The 20,060-nt window shown below is 39.9% G+C and overlaps 1 protein-coding gene across 4 annotated transcripts in view; it reads left to right on the forward strand.

Annotated features, from left to right (window-relative positions):
• The window catches only part of SLC9B2 (solute carrier family 9 member B2), a 59,038-nt gene that overhangs the window by 35,827 nt on the left and 3,151 nt on the right, over positions 1-20,060 (forward strand). For 2 of the 4 annotated variants that reach the window (XM_062199802.1, XM_062199801.1), the window contains exons 10-11: positions 4,099-4,207; positions 6,285-6,421. In XM_062199802.1, the coding sequence (XP_062055786.1) occupies positions 4,099-4,207; positions 6,285-6,421 (246 nt within the window). Of the gene's footprint in view, positions 1-4,098; positions 4,208-4,409; positions 4,780-6,284; positions 6,422-20,060 lie in introns of those variants that run through there. The other 2 variants (XM_062199804.1, XM_062199803.1) reach the window with 2 other exon arrangements.

Genomic DNA, 20,060 nt, shown 5'->3' on the forward strand with positions numbered 1-20,060 from the left:
TTGCCACTCGTCCTGCCCTGCAAAAGATGCTTAAAGATGTGTTACACACAGAAACACAGAAACATGGTCATCAATATGAAAGAAGGTAAAGGAAGGAAACCTCACAACAAAAGATCACAGGAAGCTCAATTTCTCTTTGACATAGAATTAAACTCTGATGCTCTGTTAAAGCAATGTGTTAAAGTAATCTATTATGTTCTCTTGATGTCTGTTAAATTCTAATTGTTCAAAAACAGCTGAATTTTTATTAAGAGCTATGGGTTATTTAAATATTTGCTTATTTTCAAAGATTTGAATAATCACCTTGTAACAATGATCAAATTTGGTCTATGTTAAGTCATGATTTTAAGGAATCTTATTTCAACCAGATATTTTGGATTTTGAGCCTTCTTGGATTTCTTGATAGGCATTCAAAAAATCAAAGTTCCAAACAATCTGGACTCTAAAATTTCCAGTAAATCTTGGACTTTGGTTTTTCCAGTTTGGGCCCAACTGAAAAAGTCAAAGGACCTATGTCTCTCATCTTATAGAGACACCAACTAATCAGGCTATTTGGATTATATTAGAAGTACTGTCAAGATGTGACGTGGTACTAAATTTTAAGTTTCTATAATGGAAAATGCTTTAATACAAATGTTTGAGAATTAAAAAGTCTAATGATCTTGTGTTACTAGACATGATAGTTATCTTAATGAGAAAGCCCCAGAGGCCTAAAGGGTTAAATACTTGTAAAATCCTACAGGTGCTTTCAAAAATACTGTGAAGTAAGCAAGTGCCTCTTTTTGATTGATGAATTTATAATTTGAAACATGGCAACTTAAAGTCTTTTGTCATCCACAGTTATATATGATTTGCTGCTCAAAAAACTAAAACGTTGTTGGTTCTGTGTTTAGCTGTCCTCCTATAGGTTCCTATGGACTTTTTCCAGCCACTTCTATTGTATTCAGTACTTTGGGATGGCTCTGTAAACAGATGAAGCCAATAATGTATTGACAGTACCAACTGAGAGAAAGTATGGTTAACTGAGGTTACTAAGAACAAAAGCAATTCAAATCAATTGGCAATCTACAAAAAGAGTCAAAGATTTTAAAAGCTATTATTAAAATTGCTATATTGGTCTATTTTATGTTATATGAGTGTACATATTATATGTCCACATGGGAAAATTTTATTAAGAATTTTATTTTAATTGGCTTATAGATTATCCAAAAATTTAAGCTGCTAAAATCAATCAAAGATACATTTTAATTCGTGTGACCTGAATCTCTGCATCATATTTTTATACTTGTTGGTAGAAAGAAACTAAAAACACTTTATATGGTTGTGCTTAAATTTACTGGTTAAACAAACTACACCAAGTTAGATATTTAAGAGGTGTTTCCAAATACATGATTCTTAAAATTTCTAGAAGGTATTGGACCTTCTGGTAAATGTTTTCTTAAGTTGTTATCTAATGGTTGAAACGGTTTGCTAAGTATTCATGTGATATTGCTATTGTCAGCAAGCGATCTAGGACTTGCTCCCTCATTTCTCTCTTCTAAACCCAACTTGTTCTTTCATTTCTCTATTCTCCTCAAGGTAGGAAACTAATTCTATTATGAAGGAATCTATAGGATGCACAATTTAATCTTTAGACCTTATAAAAGAGATGGCTAACATTTTTCTGCAATAGCATAGCCAAAATAAGAGCTTAAATAATAATCTCATAGCTAGATTTACTCACCATCAGCGAAGTAAATAGTAAGTAGAATAAACCTCCCTTTCAGACCAAAGGGAAATAAAGTTTTTAATTGAGAATATAATTTTCCTCATGGGCATTGTCTACCTTAGAAAAACTACTACAGAACATGCCTGTGACTATAGACTTGTAGTTCAGGCCACCGAAGATTAGAGATGGGACTTGGGCACTCCCTTGACTTGCATCCTCTGGTCTGCTTTAACACAAACCAATAGGAAAAGAAAGCTAGGCATCAGAAGCAATGGGTGGCAGGCCTATTAATGGCTGATCTGTACAGTGATCTGCCCTCAAGGAGACCCAACAGGCCAGTCCACTGCAGTGGCTTTCCATGTGGTAAGCCTGGGCTTCAGCAGAAGTCAGCTTGTGAAGAGCCCTGGCAGCTCTGCCAAGAGTTGGATCACTGGAAATGGACCTGCCCTGGAGTCGAAGGATGCCCAGGTCAGAGCCACAGATCTTATTGGCTCTAAGCTGAAAAGCCCTTCACTCAGCCCAACTTCCAAAGTGACCACTGCAGCTGAGGGGATGGTCAAGTAGGGTCAGCAACATTGCAGGCAGAACTGTAAATTTCTTTTAGAGATGCCACCTGCCTTTTCCTGGCCAGCTCTCCTCCCAGGCCAGCTAAGTAATGAAAGTCAACGGAGTGCCTTCCCCTAGGAGATTCACACCTCCCTTAGGATGTACCCCATGTGAAGAGATAGATAGGTCTGGGCCTCTTCATTTACAAGGCCTAAAGCCCACCAGATTATTATCAAGCCCCTTCTGTCAGGTTCTATTTGCCCTTCAATCAGAAAACTTAATTGTAGCTTAGACAGCACCTTCCTTAGCTCCTCTAATAATGACTCTGTCCTTTGTTCTAGGCCCTGTCTAGCGCACTTGGGCCTCATTCCTTTGTAATCATAACCTCTACTCTACCACCAATGGCTCTACTCCCAACCTGTGTGTACTGATGGTCCTCTTCCCCACTTAATGCTGGTTAATGCCACTCTTAGGATCATTGGTTACTATCCTCACTCTGTCTTTTATGACCTTGTCTAAATATATCAGAGTCGGCGATCTTGGTAGGCTTCCATAGCCTTGGCAACTCATGACAAGAGCCTAGGGTGGTTACTGGTGCCGTAAACTAGAGTGTCAATTTGTTGGGTCAACAACAGGAGTCACTGTGCACTTGCTCCTCATGTGGGATCTCTGTCCTTAATGTGCTGTACATTTTGATTTAATGCTATAGCTAGTACTCAAACAGTATGTTTCACTTTGTGTTTCTATGTGGGTGCAAACTGTTGAAATCTTTACTTAATACACACTAAATTGATCTTCTGTATATAAAGAGAATTGAAAATGAATCTTGATGCAAATGGAAGGGGAGAGGGAGCGGGAGAGGGGAGGGTTGCGGGTGGGAGGGAAGTTATGGGAGGGAAGTTATGGGAGGGGGAAGTCGTTGTAATCCATAAGCTGTACATTGGAAATTTATATTCATTAAATAAAAGTTAAAAAATTTAAAAAAAAAGAAGTACCTAAAAGGTCAAGCTCAATGAAAGAATTGTAGCCAAGGGGCAATACATTGGTAACTGGCTCATTGATTTACTATACCTGGGTTTATTTTTGCACATGACATGATATAACTTTAAATTATTTTTGTAAAGATAAAATTGGAAATAGCTTAAAGGCCAGTCAATAATGAAATGATTGAATACACTACATACTTCCATGCCATAGGTTTTTTTATAGCAATAATGAGATACATGTCTATGTAAGAATCATATAAGAATCCATATAATTAACATACTGTATAAGAATCTTTATAAATAACATCCGTTTGCAACTAACACTTAATATGCTACTGTGCACCATGTATCGTAACTGTTAAAGTGTCTTCAAGGAATTTTTTTCTATGTTCCAAGTAATCTCTTATTTATTGATGCTACAAAAATAAAGCCCATCTTAGGTCAAATGATCCAAATTTCAATATAGTAAAATGCTTTGGATTTTTTTTTTATTTGACAGAAAGAGTGAGAGAGAGAGACAGAGAGAAAGGTCTTCCTTCCATTGATTCATTCCCCAGAAAGCTGCTACAGCCGGAGCTATGCTAATCTGAAGCCAGGAGCCAGGTGCTTCCTCCTGGTCTCCCATGCAGGTGCAGGAGCCCAAGCACTTGGGCCATCCTCCACTGCCTTCCCAGGCCACAGCAGTGAGCTGGACTGGTAGAGGAGCAACTGGGACTAGAACCCGGGGCCCATACGGGATGGCGGCGCCGCAGGCGGAGGATTAACCAAATGAGCCACAGTGCTGGCCCAATGCTTTGGATTTGTAACATCATATATTAAAAATTTCTGTATATGTTTTGTTGTTTGTTTTTCTTTTAGGAAGATGTTGAAACGATTGTGGCCGTTGCCTGGGATATTTTTCAGCCCCTTCTTTTTGGACTGATTGGAGCAGAAGTATCCATTGCATCTCTCAAGCCAGAAACTGTTGGTAAGAATTTCAAAGAGGTACCTTTGCTAAGATCAATTCTTTTTATATTCAGTTAAAATAGTATGTATATGGTTCCCACTGTTACAATGACATAAAAAGTTAACTATGATCTAAATCTTTCAGAGTGGTTGGTTAGAGAATAATTCTGGCTAATATAAGACAGTCAATTTTATGCATGTAATATTGTTCCTTGTAAATAAAGCAATGGAACTGGTGCTGTGCAGTTGCGGCATTCCACATGGATGCTCCACTCCTGACCTAGCTCCCTGCTAATGTGCCTGGGAAAGCAGCAGAAGATGGCCCAGGTGCTTGGGCCCCTGCACCCACGTGGGAGACCCGGAAGAAGCACCTGCCTCCTGGCTTCAGATCAGCCCACCTCCTGATGTTGCAGCCATTTGGGGTATAAACCAGCGGATAGAAGACATTCCCTCTCTCTCTCTCTCTCTCTCTCTCTCTCTCTGACTTTCAAATTAATGAATATTTTAAAAATTAGCAAAAAAAGTGACATTGCTGACTATTATTCAGACAAGTCAATTCTTTAAAAAAAATTTTCCCAAGGACATGAATGTTCATCGAGTTTACTTCTGATGAATGGTCAGAATTTTAAAGATGGTTCTATAATAGAATAAAATAGAATAAAAAATTTATGTGTTCATTCTCTTATTTATTCATACATTAAAATCACATTAAAACTCTCCTGATTTAAAACACTGCACTTAACTTTGTTTCTGTGCATATCTTCATTATTTCTTCCTTTCCTCCCATCATAGTATTTTTCTGTCCTTACTAGCAATCCTGTTTACTTAGATACTTCCCTTTCTGTCATACATCTTTAAATATCCCTGTTATAGTTTTCTTCTCTTCAGAATTTAAAGTCAGTGTGTGTGTGTGTGTGTGCATGTAGAGAGAAAGAGAAATCCATTCTTACACATGCTGCAATGCACATGAACCCTGAGGACATAAAGCTAATTGAAATAAGCCAGTCACAAAAAGGCTGACACTGTGTGATTCCACTTACATGAGGTACCTAATGTAGTCAGTCAGAGATGGGAGTAAAAAGGGACTACATAGGGGAATATGTGTAGTTGTTTAATGTCTACAGAGTTTTTGTTTTGCAAGATAGAAAAGTTCTGGAGAGATTGGTTGCACAATGGTGTAAATATACTTAATGCTACTGAACCATACACTTAGAAATGTTTAAGATAATAAATTTTATGTGCATTTTATAATTAAAAATAATATGTTAAAATTAAAATAATGTTAGAAATCTTATATATGGCCCCGTACTTAATTTCACTTCTGCCCACAGCCCTTTTCCACTTGGTTTCCCATTCTTTTCTGTACAGTGCACAATTCTGTGTGCGCTGTCCCTAGCTTAAAGCTTGTCATGCACTGTATCATTTAGTAAACTTTAACTGGAAAAAAATGTGATTCTTACCATAAAGCATAAGAGAGATAATATTCAAATCATTTTTGTAAAATATTTAATTAATGTCTGATATTAATCTAGGGGAAATACCTTATCTTAAGCAAATGTTCTGATTGATCCTTAATACTGGGTTTTTGATAAATTTTGTCTAAACCTTTTTGGGTTTTGAATTTTTTAATCTTTTTTTAAGATTTATTTATTCATTTCAAAGGTGGAATTACAGAGAGAGGGAGAGACTTAGAGAGAAAAATCTTCCATCTGTGGTTTCACTCCCCAAATGGCCACAACAGCCAGAGCTGGGCTGATCTGAAGCCAGGAGACAGAAGCTTCTATCCAGGTCTCCCACAAGGGTGCATGAGCCCAAGGACTTAGGCCACCCTCCACTGCTTTCCCAGGCCTTAGCAGAGAGCTAGATTGGAAGTGGAGCAGCCAGCCAGGACATGAACTGGTACCCATATGGGATGCCGGCACTTCAGGCCAAGGTGTTAACCCCCATTTTGGCTTTACCCGCTATACCACAGCGCTGCCTCCCCCCAAATTTTAAAATCTTTTTTGTTATTTTTGTTGATAGAATTTTGAACCAGTAACCATGAGATGCAGTTTCTCCCTAGTACTTCATTATTTCTAAAAATTGACTATTTTTTACAGGATTTTGTGTTGCCACCCTGGGCATTGCAGTATTGATACGAATTCTGGCTACATATCTGATGGTGTGTTTTGCTGGTTTTAACATAAAAGAAAAGATATTTATTTCCTTTGCATGGCTTCCGAAGGCCACAGTCCAGGTAATGATGGTTAGGATCAATTAGCATTTTAACTGCTGTTTCTATGTTAATACCTTGAAATATTGAATAAAAGGGTTTGTTTACATTTGATGACTGTAGGTAACTGAAGTTTAATTTATAAAAAGTATTTATGTTAATCTGCTCTTTAAAAGTTTTGAGTATATCAATTCCTTAAATATGATAGCTCATGTAAATTTCTTTGCTCAGCAGAATATAACTAAACATCCAATAAATCATTTAGTATCATTTAGTAAACTTTAACTGGAAAAAAATGTGATTCTTACCATAAATATAGGGAAGTAGTAGTAGCTGGAGAGAAGGCTTGACATTTTTATCAGCACTCTCTAAATTACCCAAAGAGAGAGTTTTTAGCTCTTTTCAACATCTTCAAAGAGGAAAATAAAACAAAAGCAGCGTGGTTTATCTTGATATTTGAAAATACTTCAATGTGAATTTGATTGATAATCAATTATGCTGAACCAGAGTCTTATATATAATAGAGGAAAGTATATTTCTTGAAAAACAACTTAGAAAATTCTTTCCCATAGCCGCCCATATCCAAGGTTTTGCTTCCTGCACGTTCAGTTACTAATGTATTAGATGAAAAATTCCGGAAGGAATCCGTAAGTTCTAAATTGCGTGCTGTTCTGAGTGAGTAGCATGATGAAATCTCACACCGTCATGCTGCATCCCACCCAGAACGTGACTCATCCCTGTGTTTCCATGCAGTATGCTCTACCTGCTTGTTAGTCAATAGCTATCTCTGTTAATAGATCAGCTGTTTTGGTATGCAGTGCTTGTGTTCAAGTAAGACTTATTTTACTTGATAATGGCCCCAGAGCGCAAGAGTCTTGTTGCTGGCAATTAGTATATGACAAGGAAAAGCCACAAAGTGCTTTCTTTAAGGAAAAAAAGTGAAATTTCTAAACTCAATTAGAAAAGAAAAACCTCATAGTACATATTGGGCTATACTACTATCCTGGGTTTCAGGTATCCACAGAGGGTCTTAAAACACATTCCCTGTGGATATGGGGGATGAGCGGAACCAGCGGAACCTCCAGAGAGAGGTTTTAGTCTTTTGACCCAGTATTTGTACACTCCAATGGACAAGTAATAAAAAACTTACAGATAGCTACATGAAATTGTTTACTATGCATTTGGTAGGATACCTATAATTGCTAATTAAGTTAGAATCATATAGATTATGATTTTTTCCAACTGTAATAGTTGTTTTTCCCTGTTTATATCATATATTTTTAGACAAATTACGTCAAACAAGATTTAACTCTTCTATCTCTGATTATTTTACAGTTATTTAAATATGCAAATTTATGCTTTTATTAAATGAAAATCAGATGTTCTTAATTCAGGAGGCATTGGGTGGTGTTTATGTTTTGTACCTATATTCCACATTTTCTGTGACTGTGGGCTTGAGAGTTATTCCAGAGAAATTACGCCATCAAGCTTCCAAAAATATCTGGGATAATGACTAGAAGTATTGTGAGAATAATACATATAGTACAATAAATGGAATAGTTCCAACCTCACAGTGTTTCCAGCTTCCACATTAATAACTTTAATAGGTAAGTATCAAAATAATGACTATAAAAACTTACGTATCTGTCGCGAGTGCCTACTGTCACGCAGCTCAACAGTAGCAAGTGCGACGTACGACTTGTCAGTCAGGGGGAAGAAAGGAACACCAGGACACAAGACTTGTCTTTCCAAGGAGAGATTTTATTGCTTACACACCAGGGTTTTTTTATCACACTACTCATCAGCATTCTCACTGAGGTCAATACACTTATCAGTATCAATGTACTTATCAATCTATACTAATTAATACACTTATCAATAAACTTAACACCACTACTTAATCGTGACTTAACTACTTAACTTAGCTACTTAGCTTAACGTAACTATTTAGCTTAATCACCTAACTTAACATAATTACTTAACACACTTATCAATATCACTAATATCACTATCAATAATGTCAATAATATCACTTATCATAACTTATAGCTAACTTAACACACTTACTGAATCAGTTTAACATAACTACTTATCATCTACTTAACTTACTTACTCTAATACTCAACTATCAGAGTAACACTGTTTCCTTAATGACTAGAGGACTACTGGAATCAACACCATTAATATCAATATCAATAATACTATTTGAAGTTATTCATTAATCCATTGATCACAGTATATAGTGTTAAAGTAATTTTGAGGGCTATCTGATTATAATAGTATATGTACATCAAGGTCTCCAGCATTATTTACAGATACCTTGCATAGGGTCAAAACATAGTTATGTTATACATGACTAACATTTTGGTTTTTAAAATATTTTATTTAATTTTTTTCTTTTTCTTTTTTTTAAACATTTATTTAATGAGCATACATTTCCAAAGTACAGCATATGGATTACAAAGGCTCCCCCCCCCAAAACTTCCCTCTCACCCACAACCCTCCCCTTTCCTGCTCCCTCTCCCCTTCCATTCACATCAAGATTCATTTTCTTTTTTTTTTTCTTTTTGACAGGCAGAGTGGATAGTGAGAGAGAGACAGAGAGAAAGGTCTTCCTTTTTGCCGTTGGTTCACCCTTCAATGGCCGCTGCGGCCGGCGCACTGCGCTGATCCAATGGCAGGAGCCAGGTGCTTATCCTGGTCTCCCATGGGGTGCAGGGCCCAAGCACTTGGGCCATCCTCCTCTGCATTCCCGGGCCATAGCAGAGAGCTGGCCTGGAAGAGGGGCAACCGGGATAGAATCCGGTGCCCCAACCGGGACTAGAACCCGGTGTGCTGGCGCCGCAAGGCGGAGGATTAGCCTGTTAAGCCACGGCGCCGGCCAAGATTCATTTTCAATTCTCTTTATATACAGAAGATCAGTTTAGTATATATTAAGTAAAGATTTCAACAGTTTACACCCACATAGAAACACAAAGTGAAAAATACTGTTTGAGTACTAGTTATAGCATTAAATCACAATGTACAGCACATTAAGGACAGAGATCCTACATGAGGAGTAAGTGCACAGTGACTCCTATTGTTGACTTAACAAATTGACACTCTTGTTTATGGCATCAGTAATCATCCTAGGCTCTTGTCATGAGTTGCCAAGGCTATGGAAGCCTTTTAAGTTCACCGACTCTGATCATGTTTAGACAAGGTCATAGTCAAAGTGGAAGTTCTCTCCTCCCTTCAGAGAAAGGTACCTCCTTCTTTGATGACCCGTTCCTTCCACTGGGATCTCACGCGTGAGATCCTTCATTTAGGTCATTTTATTTTTTTGACAGAGTGTCCTGGCTTTCCATGCCTGAAATACTCTCATGGGCTTTTCAGCCGGATATGAATGCCTTAAGGGCTGATTCTGAGGCAAGAGTGCTGTTTAGGACATCCGCCATTCTATGAGTCTGCTGTGCATCCCGCTTCCCATGTTGGATCGTTCTCTCACGTTTTTATTCTATCGGTTAGGATTATTCAGACACTAGTCTTGTTTATGTGATCCCTTGACTCTTAGTCCTATCATTATGATCAATTGTGAACAGAAATTGATCAAATGGACTAGTGAGATGGCATTGGTACATGCCACCTTGATGGGATTGAATTGGAATCCCCTGGTATGTTTCTAACTCTACCATTTGGGTCAAGTCCGATTGAGCATGTCCCAAATCGTACATCTCTTCCCTCTCTTATTCCCACTCGTATATTTAACAGAGATCACTTTTCAGTTAAGTTTCAACACTTAAGAATAACTGTGTATTAATTACAGAATTCAACCAATAATATTAAATAGAACAAACAAAAAAATACTAACAGGAATAAAGTATTACATTTTTTTATATTTTTTTAATTAAACTTTTATTTAATGAATATAAATTTCCAAAGTACAGCTTATGGGTTACAATGGCTTCCCCCTCCCAAAACTTCCCTCCCACCCGCAACCCTCCCCTTTCCCGCTCCCTCTCCCCTTCCAATCACATCATGATTCATTTTCAATTCTCTTTATATACAGAAGATCAGTTTAGTATATATTAGGTAACGATTTCAACAGTTGGCCCCCATATAGCAACACAAAGTGAAAAAAAAAAATACTGTTGGAGTACTAGTTATAGCATTAAATAAGAGTGTATACAGCACATTAAAGACAGAGATCCTACATAATATTTTTTTAAAAAATTAATTAATTTTCTATGCCATTTCCAATTTAACACCAGGGGTTTTTTTTTTTCATTTCCAATTATCTTTATATACAGAAGATCGATTCAGTATATAATTAGTAAAGATCTCATCAGTTTGTACCCACGCAGAAACACAAAGTGTAAAAGTACTGTTTCAGTACTAGTTATAGCATCACTGCACATTAGACAACACATTAAGGACAGATCCCACATGGGATGTAAGTACACAGTGACTTCTGTTGCTGACTTAACAATTTGACACTCCTGTTCATGGCGTCAGTAATCTCCCTAGGCTCTAGTCATGAGTTGCCAGGGCTATGGAAGCCTTTAGAATTCGCTGACTTTGATCTTATTCCAATAGAGTCATAGTCAAAGTGGAAGTTCTCTCCTCCCTTCAGAGAAATGTACCTCCTTCTTTGATGGCCCCATTCTTTCCACTGGGATCTCACTCACAGAGATCTTTCATTTAGGTCTTCTTTTTTTTTTTTTCTTCCCCATGTTATCTTGGCTTTCCATGCCTACAATACCCTCATGGGCTCTCCATTTTTAATCAACAGTCAGGGCAAGGGCTGATCAAGTCACCGTTTCTCATAGTGTCCATTTCACTTTAACAGGTTTCCTTTTTGGTGCTCGGTTAGTTGTCATTGATCAGGGAGAACGTTTGATATTTGTTCCTTTGGGACAGGCTTAATTTGCTCAGCATAATGTTTTCCAGATTCCTCCGTTGTGTTACAAATGACCGGATTTCATTGTTTTTGACTGCTGTATAGTATTCTATAGAGTACATATCCCATAATTTCTTTATCCAATCTACTGTTGATGGGCATTTAGGTTGATTCCAGACCTTAGCTATTGTGAATTGAGCTGCAAAAAACATTAAGGTGCAGACAGCTTTTTTGTTTGCCAATTTAATTTCCTTTGGGTAAATTCCAAGGGGTGGGATGGCTGGGTTGAATGGTAGGGTTATGTTCTGGTTTCTGAGGAACCTCCAGACTGTCTTCCATAGTGGCTTAACCAGTTTGCATTCCCACCAACAGTGGGTTAGTGTCCCTTTTTCCCCACATCCTCTCCAGCATCTGTTGTTGGTAGATTTCTGAATGTGAGCCATTCTCACCAGGGTGAGGTGAAACCTCATTGTGGTTTTGATTTGCATTTCCCTGAGGGCTAGTGATCTTGAACATTTTTTCATATGCCTGTTGGCCATTTTGATTTCCTCTTTCGAAAAATGTCTATTGAGGTCCTTGGCCCATCTCTCAAGTGGGTTGTTTCTTTTGATGTTGTGGAGTTTCCTGATCTTTGTAGATTCTGGTTATTAATCCTTTATATATAGCATAGTTTGCAAATATTTTTCCCATTCTATCGGTTGCCTCTTCACCCTCCTGACTGTTTCTTTTGCAGTACAGAAACTTCTCAATTTGATGCAATCCCAATAGTTAATTTTGGCTTTGACTGCCTGCGCCTCCAGGGTCTTTTCCAGGAAGTCTTCACTGGTGCCAATATCTTGCAGGGTCTCTCCAATGTTCTCTAATAATTTGATGGTGTTAGGTCATAAATTTAGATCTTTAATATATGTTGAGAGGATTTTTGTGTAAAGTGTAAGGTAGGGGTCTTGCTTCATGCTTCTGCATGTGGAAATCCAGTTTTCCCAGCACCATTTATTGAATAGCCTGTCCGTGCTCCAGGAATTGGTTTTAGATCCTTGATCAAATATAAGTTGGCTGTAGATGTTTGGGTTGATTTCTGGTGTTTCTATTCTGTTCCATTGGTCTATCCATCTGTTTCTGTACCAGTACCATGCTGTTTTGATAACAAAACTGCCCCAGAGTATGTCCTGAAATCTGGTATTGTGATGCCTCCGGCTTTGTTTTTGTTGTACAATATTGCTTTAGCTATTCGAGGTCTCCTGCATCTCCATATGAATTTCAGCATCATTTTTTCCAGATCTGAGAAGAATGTCTTTGGTATCCTGATTGGTATCACATTGAATGTATAAATTGCTTTTGGGAGAATGGACATTTTGATGATGTTGCTTCTTCCAATCCATGAGCATGGAAGATTTTTCCATTTTTTGGTATCCTCTTCTATTGCTTTCTTTAAGATTTTGTAATTCTCATTGTAGAGATCTTTAACATCCTTGGTTAAGTTTATTCCAAGGTATTTGATTGTTTTTGTGGCTTTTGTGAATGGGATTGTTCTTAGTAGTTCTTTCTGAGCTGTGGCATTGCCTGTGTATACCAAGGCTATTGCTTTTTGTGCATTGATTTTATATCCTGCTACTTTGCCAAACTCTTCTATGAGTTCCAATAGTCTCTCTCTCTCTTTTTTTTTTTTTTTGACAGGAGATTGGACAGTGAGAGAGAGAGAAAGACAGAGAGAAAGGTCTTTCTTTTGCCGTTGGTTCACCCTCCAATGGCCGCCGTGGCTGCTGCACTGCAGCTGGAGCACTGCAATGATCCGAAGGCAGGAGCCAGGTGCTTCTCCTGGTCTCCCATGGGGTGCAGGGCCCAAGCACTTGGGCCATCTTCCACTGCACTCCCGGGCCATGGCAGAGAGCTGGCCTGGAAGAGGGGCAACCGGGATAGAACCCGGCACCCTGCCCGGGACTAGAACCCGGTGTGCCAGCACCGCTAGGCAGAGGATTAGCCACGGCGCTGGCCTCCAATAGTCTCTTAATAGAGTTCTTTGGATCCCCTAAATAAAGAATCATATCATCTGCAAAGAGGGATAGTTTGAATTCTTCCTTCCCAATTTGTATCCCTTTCATTTTTTTCTTGCCTAATAGCTCTGGCTAAAACTTCCAGAACTATATTGAATAGCAGTGGTGAGAGTGGGCATCCCTGTCTGGTACCAGATCTCAGTGGAAATACTTCCAACTTTTCCCCATTCAATAGGATGCTGGCCGTGGGTGTTTCATAAATTTCTTTGATTGTATTGAGGAATGTTCCTTCTTTTTTTTTTTTTTTTTTTTTTGGACAGGCAGAGTGGACAGTGAGAGAGAGACAGAGAGAAAGGTCTTCCTTTTGCCATTGGTTCACCCTCCAATGGCCGCCGTGGTAGGCGCGCTGCGGCCGGCGCACCGCGCTGATCCAATGGCAGGAGCCAGGTGTTTATCCTGGTCTCCCATGGGGTGCAGGGCCCAAGCATTTGGGCCATCCTCCACTGCACTCCCTGGCCACAGCAGAGAGCTGGCCCAGAAGAGGGGCAACCGGGACAGGATCGGTGCCCCGACCGGGACTAGAACCCGGTGTGCCAGCGCCGCAAGGCGGAGGATTAGCCCAGTGAGCCACGGTGCCGGCCGGAATGTTCCTTCTATACCCAGTTTGCTTAGAGTTTTCATCATGAAAGTGTGTTGAATTTTATCGAATGCTTTCTCTGCATCTATTGAGATAATCATATGGTTTTTCTTCTGCAGTTTGTTAATGTGGTGTGTCACATTGATTGATTTGCAAACATTAAACCATCCCTGCATACCAGGGATAAATCCCACTTGGCCTGTGTGGATGATATTTCTGATGTGTTGTTGTATTCTATTGGCGAGAATTTTATTGAGGATTTTTGCGTCTATGTTCATCAGGGATATTGGTTTGTAATTCTCTTTCAATGCTGCATCTTTCTTTGGCTTAGGGATTAAGGTGATGCTGGCTTCATAGAAAGAATTTGGGAGGATTCCATCTTTTTCGATTGTTCTGAATAGTTTGAGAAGAATTGGAGTTAGTTCTTCTTTAAATGTCTGGTAGAATTCAGCAGTGAAACCATCTGGTCCTGGGCTTTTCTTTGTTGGGAGGGCCTTTATTACTGTTTCAATTTCTAACTCAGTTATGGGTCTGTTTAGGTTTTCTTTGTCTTCATGATTCAATTTAGGTAGGTTGCATGTGTCCAAGAATCTATCCATTTCTGATAGATTTCCCTGTTTGCTGGCATACAACTCTTTGTAGTATTTTCTGATGATTCTTTTTATTTCTGTAATGTCTGTTGTTACTTTTCCTTTTTCATCTCTGATTTTATTTATTTGGGTCTTTTCTCTTCTTTTTTTAGTTAGTTGAGCCAATGATGTGTCAGTTTTATTCATTTTTTCAAAAAACCAGCTCCTCGTTTGGCTGATTTTTTGTATGTTTTTTTTTATCCTATCCTGTTGATTTCTTCTCTGATTTTAATTATTTCTCTTCTCCTACTAGATTTGGGTCTGGTTTGCTGCAGTTTTTCTAGATCCTTGAGATGCATTGAAAGCTCATCTATTTGGTGCCTTTCCAATTTCTTGATGTAGGCACCTATTGCTATAAACTTTCCTCTCAACACTGCTTTTGCCGTATCCCATAAGTTTTGGTATGTTGCGTTGTTATCCTCATTTACTTCCAGAAAATTTTTGATTTCTCTTTTAAGTTCTTCTATGTCCCAGTGTTCATTCAGGAGCATGTTGTTCAGTGTCCATGTGTTTGCATACTCTCTAGGGAATCCTGAGTTGCTAATTTCTACCTTCATTCCGCTGTGGTCTGAGAAGCTGCATGGTATGATTCTAATTCTTTTAAATTTGCTGAGACTTGCTTTATGGCCTAGTATGTGGTCAATCCTAGAGAAGGTTCCATGTACTGCTGAGAAGAATGTAAATGCTTTAAATGTAGGATTGAAAGTTCTGAAGATATGTTAGATCCATTTGGGCAATAGTGTCCATTAAATCTGCTGTTTCCTTGTTGATCTTCTGTCCGGGTGATCTATCTATTTCTGAGAGTGGAGTATTGAAGTCCCCCAGTACTATTGTATTGGAATCTAAGTATCCCTTTAAGTCCCTTAACATCCCTTTTAAATAAACCAGTGCCCTGTAATTAGGTGCATATACATTTAAAATAGTTACATCTTCCTATTGAATTGAACCCTTAATCATTACAGTGTCCCTCTTTGTCTCTAGTAACAGTTTTTGTGTTAAAGTTTATTTTGTCTGATATTAATATGGCTACACCTGCTTTTTTTTCATTTCTGTTGGCATGGAATATCTTTTTCCAACCTTTCACTTTCAGTCTGCATGCATCTTTGTTGGGAAGATGTGTTTCTTGTAGGCAGCAAATAGATGGGTTTTGTTCCTTAATCCATTCAGCCAGTCTGTACCTTTTAACTGGAGAGTTGAGTCCATTAACGTTCAATGTGACTATTGATAAGTAGTGACTTTGCCCTGCCATTTTCCCAAAGATATTTTCTAGTATATGCTTTGAGCTTCCTATGATCTTTTTACTGGTAGGTTTTCTTCCTTTACCTTCGTTCATATTGATGACCATGTTTCTGTGTTTCTGTGTGTAACACATCTTTAAGCATCTTTTTGCAGGGCAGGACGAGTGGCAACAAATTTTCAATTTCTGTTTGCTATGAAAGGTCTTTATTTCACCTTCATTCACAAATGAGAGCTTTGCAGGATATAATATTCTGGGCCGGCAGCTTTTCTTAGTACCTGGGCTATGTCTGGCCATTCCCTCCTTGCCTGTAGGATTTCTGATGAGAAGTCTGCTGTGAGTCTTATTGGAGATCCTCTGAGAGTGGTCTGACGTTTCTCTCTTGCACATTTTAAAATCTTTTCTTTATGTTTCACTGTGGTGAGTTTAATTACAGCATGTTGTGGTGAGGATCTCTTTTGGTCATGTTTATTAGGGGTTCTATAAGCTTCCTGTACTAGATGTCTCTGTCCTTCTCCAAACCTGGGAAAATTTCTGCTAGTATCTCACTAAAAAGGCCTTCTAATCCTTTCTCCCTCTCCATGCCTTGACCCGAATGTTCGGTTTTTTAATAGTATCCTGGAGATTCCCAACAATATTTTTTAGGTTTCTAATTTCCTTCTCTTTTCTTTGGTTTGATTGTATACTTTACTGTGCTCTGTCTTCTAAGTCCGATATTCTCTCTTCTGCTTCACCCATTCTGTTTTTAAGGCTCTCTAATGTGTTTGTCATTTGATCTATTGAATTCTTCATTTCATTATGATTTCTCATCACTATCACAGTTTCATGTTCTACTAGTTGTTTCATTTCATTTTGATTCCTCCTTAATATTTCATTTTCACGAGAGAGATTTTCTATCTTGTCCATTAAGGATTTCTGTAGTTCAAGAATTTGTTTTTGAGAGCTTCTTAATGTTCTTATCAATTTTTTGAGATCCGCTTCTTGCATTTCTTCTATCTCATCATCTTTATAATCTTGAACTGGGGTCTTTTTCATTTGGGGGCGTCATAATGTCTTCCTTATTCTTGTTACCTTGGTTTCTATGTTTGTTGTTTGACATATTGCAGATATTCTTTGATTTCTTTGCTGTGGTGTTTTTTCTTGTTATACTATGGCTCTTGGTTAAGTGGACTGTCTGCTTTTGATGGATCCTTAGAGGCTGTGATGCGTGTGACCAGAGAGCTCTGTTTGGTTCTTCAGGGTTAAGGGTGTGTCAAAGGTGTCAAAGGTGTTCTCTCTCTCTCGGCTCTCTCTCTCTCTCTCTTTTTTTTTTTTTTTTTTTTTTTTGACTCAGAAGGGAAGTAATTCCACACAACTGAGTGGAATTGAGCGTAGCTGATGTATGAAATCTGGCCCCTGTGGGTATTCTTCTGATCTACCCTTGGGACCACACAAAGGGTTTATACAGCCCTCAGTGTGGTCTCAAATTTCTCCGCAGTCTCTCACCAGGTTGCCAAGGTTACCAAGTTTGTGTACTCGGTGAGTTCTCTCGCCTACGGTCAGATTTTCACAGACTCAGTTCGTTAGCTGCACACTTTCACTAGGTCTTAACCTCCTGTTATTTCTCCCCACCAGAGTCAGGTTTTTCTGCTTGGTTGATGGCGTGCGCCGCTTTACGTATGTCCAAAATGGCGCCTGCTCTTTGTTTTACTCGGCTTTGTAAGGTGAGTGGAGAGAGAGGCTAGTGTCCATGCCAGTTACCCTTATTTATTCATTTTTTTCTCTCCTCCAGTCAGCCTGGTGTGGGGCCTCAGGCCTTGTTCTGCCTTTCCCCACCAATGTCTCAGGTTACTGAGGTTTTTGTCTCACCTCCCCTTCCAGCGCTGGCGTGCAGACTCTGAGGCTGTCCTCTGCGCCATGGGCATCCTTTCTCTCCCCGTAGGTCCTCCATGTCACATCCAGTAGATCCAGGAGAGTTTCCTCTGCAATTTTTCCCGAGCCTTTTCCTGAGACTACAGTAACTGCACTTTTATTAAACTATCTTTTCCCGGACTATCAGTTTGCTCCCTCACTATTCCGTCATCTTGGCTCCACCTTATTTATTTATTTTAAAGTCAGAGTTATACAGAGAGAGGAGAGGCAGAGAGAGAGAGAGATCCTCCATCCGATGGTTCACTTCCCAATTGGCCATAACAGCCGGGGCTGCACCGATCCGAAGCCAGGAGCTAGGAGCTTCCTCCTGGTCCCCCATGTGGGCGCAGGGGCCCAAGGACTTGGGCCATCCTCCACTGCTTTTCCAGGCCATAGCAGAGAGCTGGATTGGAAGTGGAGCATCTGGGTCTCGAACCGGCGCCCATACGGGATGCTGGCACCTCAGGCCAGGGCATTAACCCACTGCGCCACTGCACCGGCCCCAACTAACATTATTTGTAAAAACTGCGTTTTCAAGGCTCGTATCATGGTCATGAAAAAAAGAGTGTCAGCGTTCAAGGTCCAGAGCTCCATGTCTCAGCAGAGACAGATCTCAGATCAGTCACTTACAAGCAGGAAGTTGTGGGAAGGCTGTCACTCTGGGCAGTAGGCTCAAAGTTACCAGGCGGACCAGATGAGAAGTTGGAGAGGTCCCCTGCTGAGAGGCCTGGTCCGGCTTTGTGGTCAGGTCTGGCAGCAGGCTGAAAAGGACTGCAGGCAAAGCGGTGAGACAGCATCTCGGCTGGAGTTTTGATCCCGTAGTCGCCTTGTGTCGCTTAGCATGGAGGCTAGCGAACTGGCGTTTCAGCTCCAAGTGCGAGGAGATCCAGAGGCTCGCTCACACTGGGCCACACACACACACACACACACACAGTGGGTTTACAGTTCAGGGACAGCTCTGCAGGTCAGCTTGTGCTGCTACCTGCTCCTTGCAGAGTAGCAGGCCACCTCTTCAGCTCCAGATGTGTGGAGATCCAGAGGTTCACACACACTGGGCCATGATCCCTGAGAGGATCAAGAGTGGTGCAAGAGCTCCCTTTTTATCCTCATTTTCGGCAGTTCTCCACTTGCCATCCTCCAACTTGTGCAATCAATGCTGGTTCCTCCTTGCTTATAGTTGAACAGTCCAGTCAATACTGTTCCCGCCTTACTTATGTTTGAACTGTCCAGGCAGCATGGGTAGGAGGGTATTTTCCATAGCACACTGTTATCTGACTGACCAGAGATGTCTACTTGGAATGATTAGGAGTGTGTCCCTAACAGCCGTTAGGCATTGCCTCAGCTCCTGACTTATAACTCCACTTTACTTTTAATCTTCATGGCTAGTGGTAAATTTTCAGTGTTTTACTATGGAGTTTCCACAGTTCATCTCCTTTCCAGGTAAGTGGTGATCCGTGACTCTTTTTTGAGATTCTTGTGGGATTCTCCAGAGTATCAGAGATTTATTTTTTCTAAGATTTATTTATTTATTTGAAAGAGTTACACAGAGAGAGGAAGAGACAGAGAGATATTCCTTCCACTGGTTTACTACCCAAATGGCTACAATGGCCATGGCTAGGCCAACCTGAAGCCAGGAGCCTGGAACTTCTTATGGATCCCCCATAGGTGCAGGGTTCCCAGCACTTGGGCCATCTTCCACTGCTTTCCCAGGCACATTAGCTGGAGGCTGGATTAAAAGTGGAGCACTTGGATCTCAAACCAGCACCCATATGGGATGCCAGCATCGCAGGCAGCAGCTTTACCCACTATTCCACAACGCTGGCCCCAAAATTTGTTTCTAAATGTTGAAGTTTCAAAGACAGCACTTTGCTACCCCCAAAACAAATTTTAAGATACAGAGCAATTATCTAACATGTATTGGATAATGTGTGTTCTTTGGAAGCAAGTATTATATAGAATTTTGTTTTTCTCCTGTCACTTCATGAGCAATAAAACATACATATGTCTATGTATATATGCATGTATACATATACAAATTTTCTTTCTATTAGTGTTTGTCAAAATTTTTTATCCATGACTGCTATGAGAAGTATAATCACAATTCAGGGGCCGGTGCTGTGGCACAGCAGGTTAACGCCCTGACCTGAAGCACCAGCATTCCATATGGACGCCGGTTCAAGACCCGGCTGCCGCACTTCCAATCCAGCTCTCTGCTATGGCCTGGGAAAACAGTAGAAGAAGGCTCAAGTCCTTGGGCCACTGCTCCCGCGTGGGAGACCCAGAAGAAGCTCCTGGCTCCTGGCTTCGTATTGGCGCAGCTCCGGCCGTTGCGGCGAATTGGGGAGTGAACCATCAGATGGAAGACCTCTCTCTTGCTCTCTGCCTCTCCTCTCTGTGTAA

Source organism: Lepus europaeus, chromosome 8 (assembly GCF_033115175.1).
Source record: "Lepus europaeus isolate LE1 chromosome 8, mLepTim1.pri, whole genome shotgun sequence".
NCBI classification, from domain to species: domain Eukaryota; kingdom Metazoa; phylum Chordata; class Mammalia; order Lagomorpha; family Leporidae; genus Lepus; species Lepus europaeus.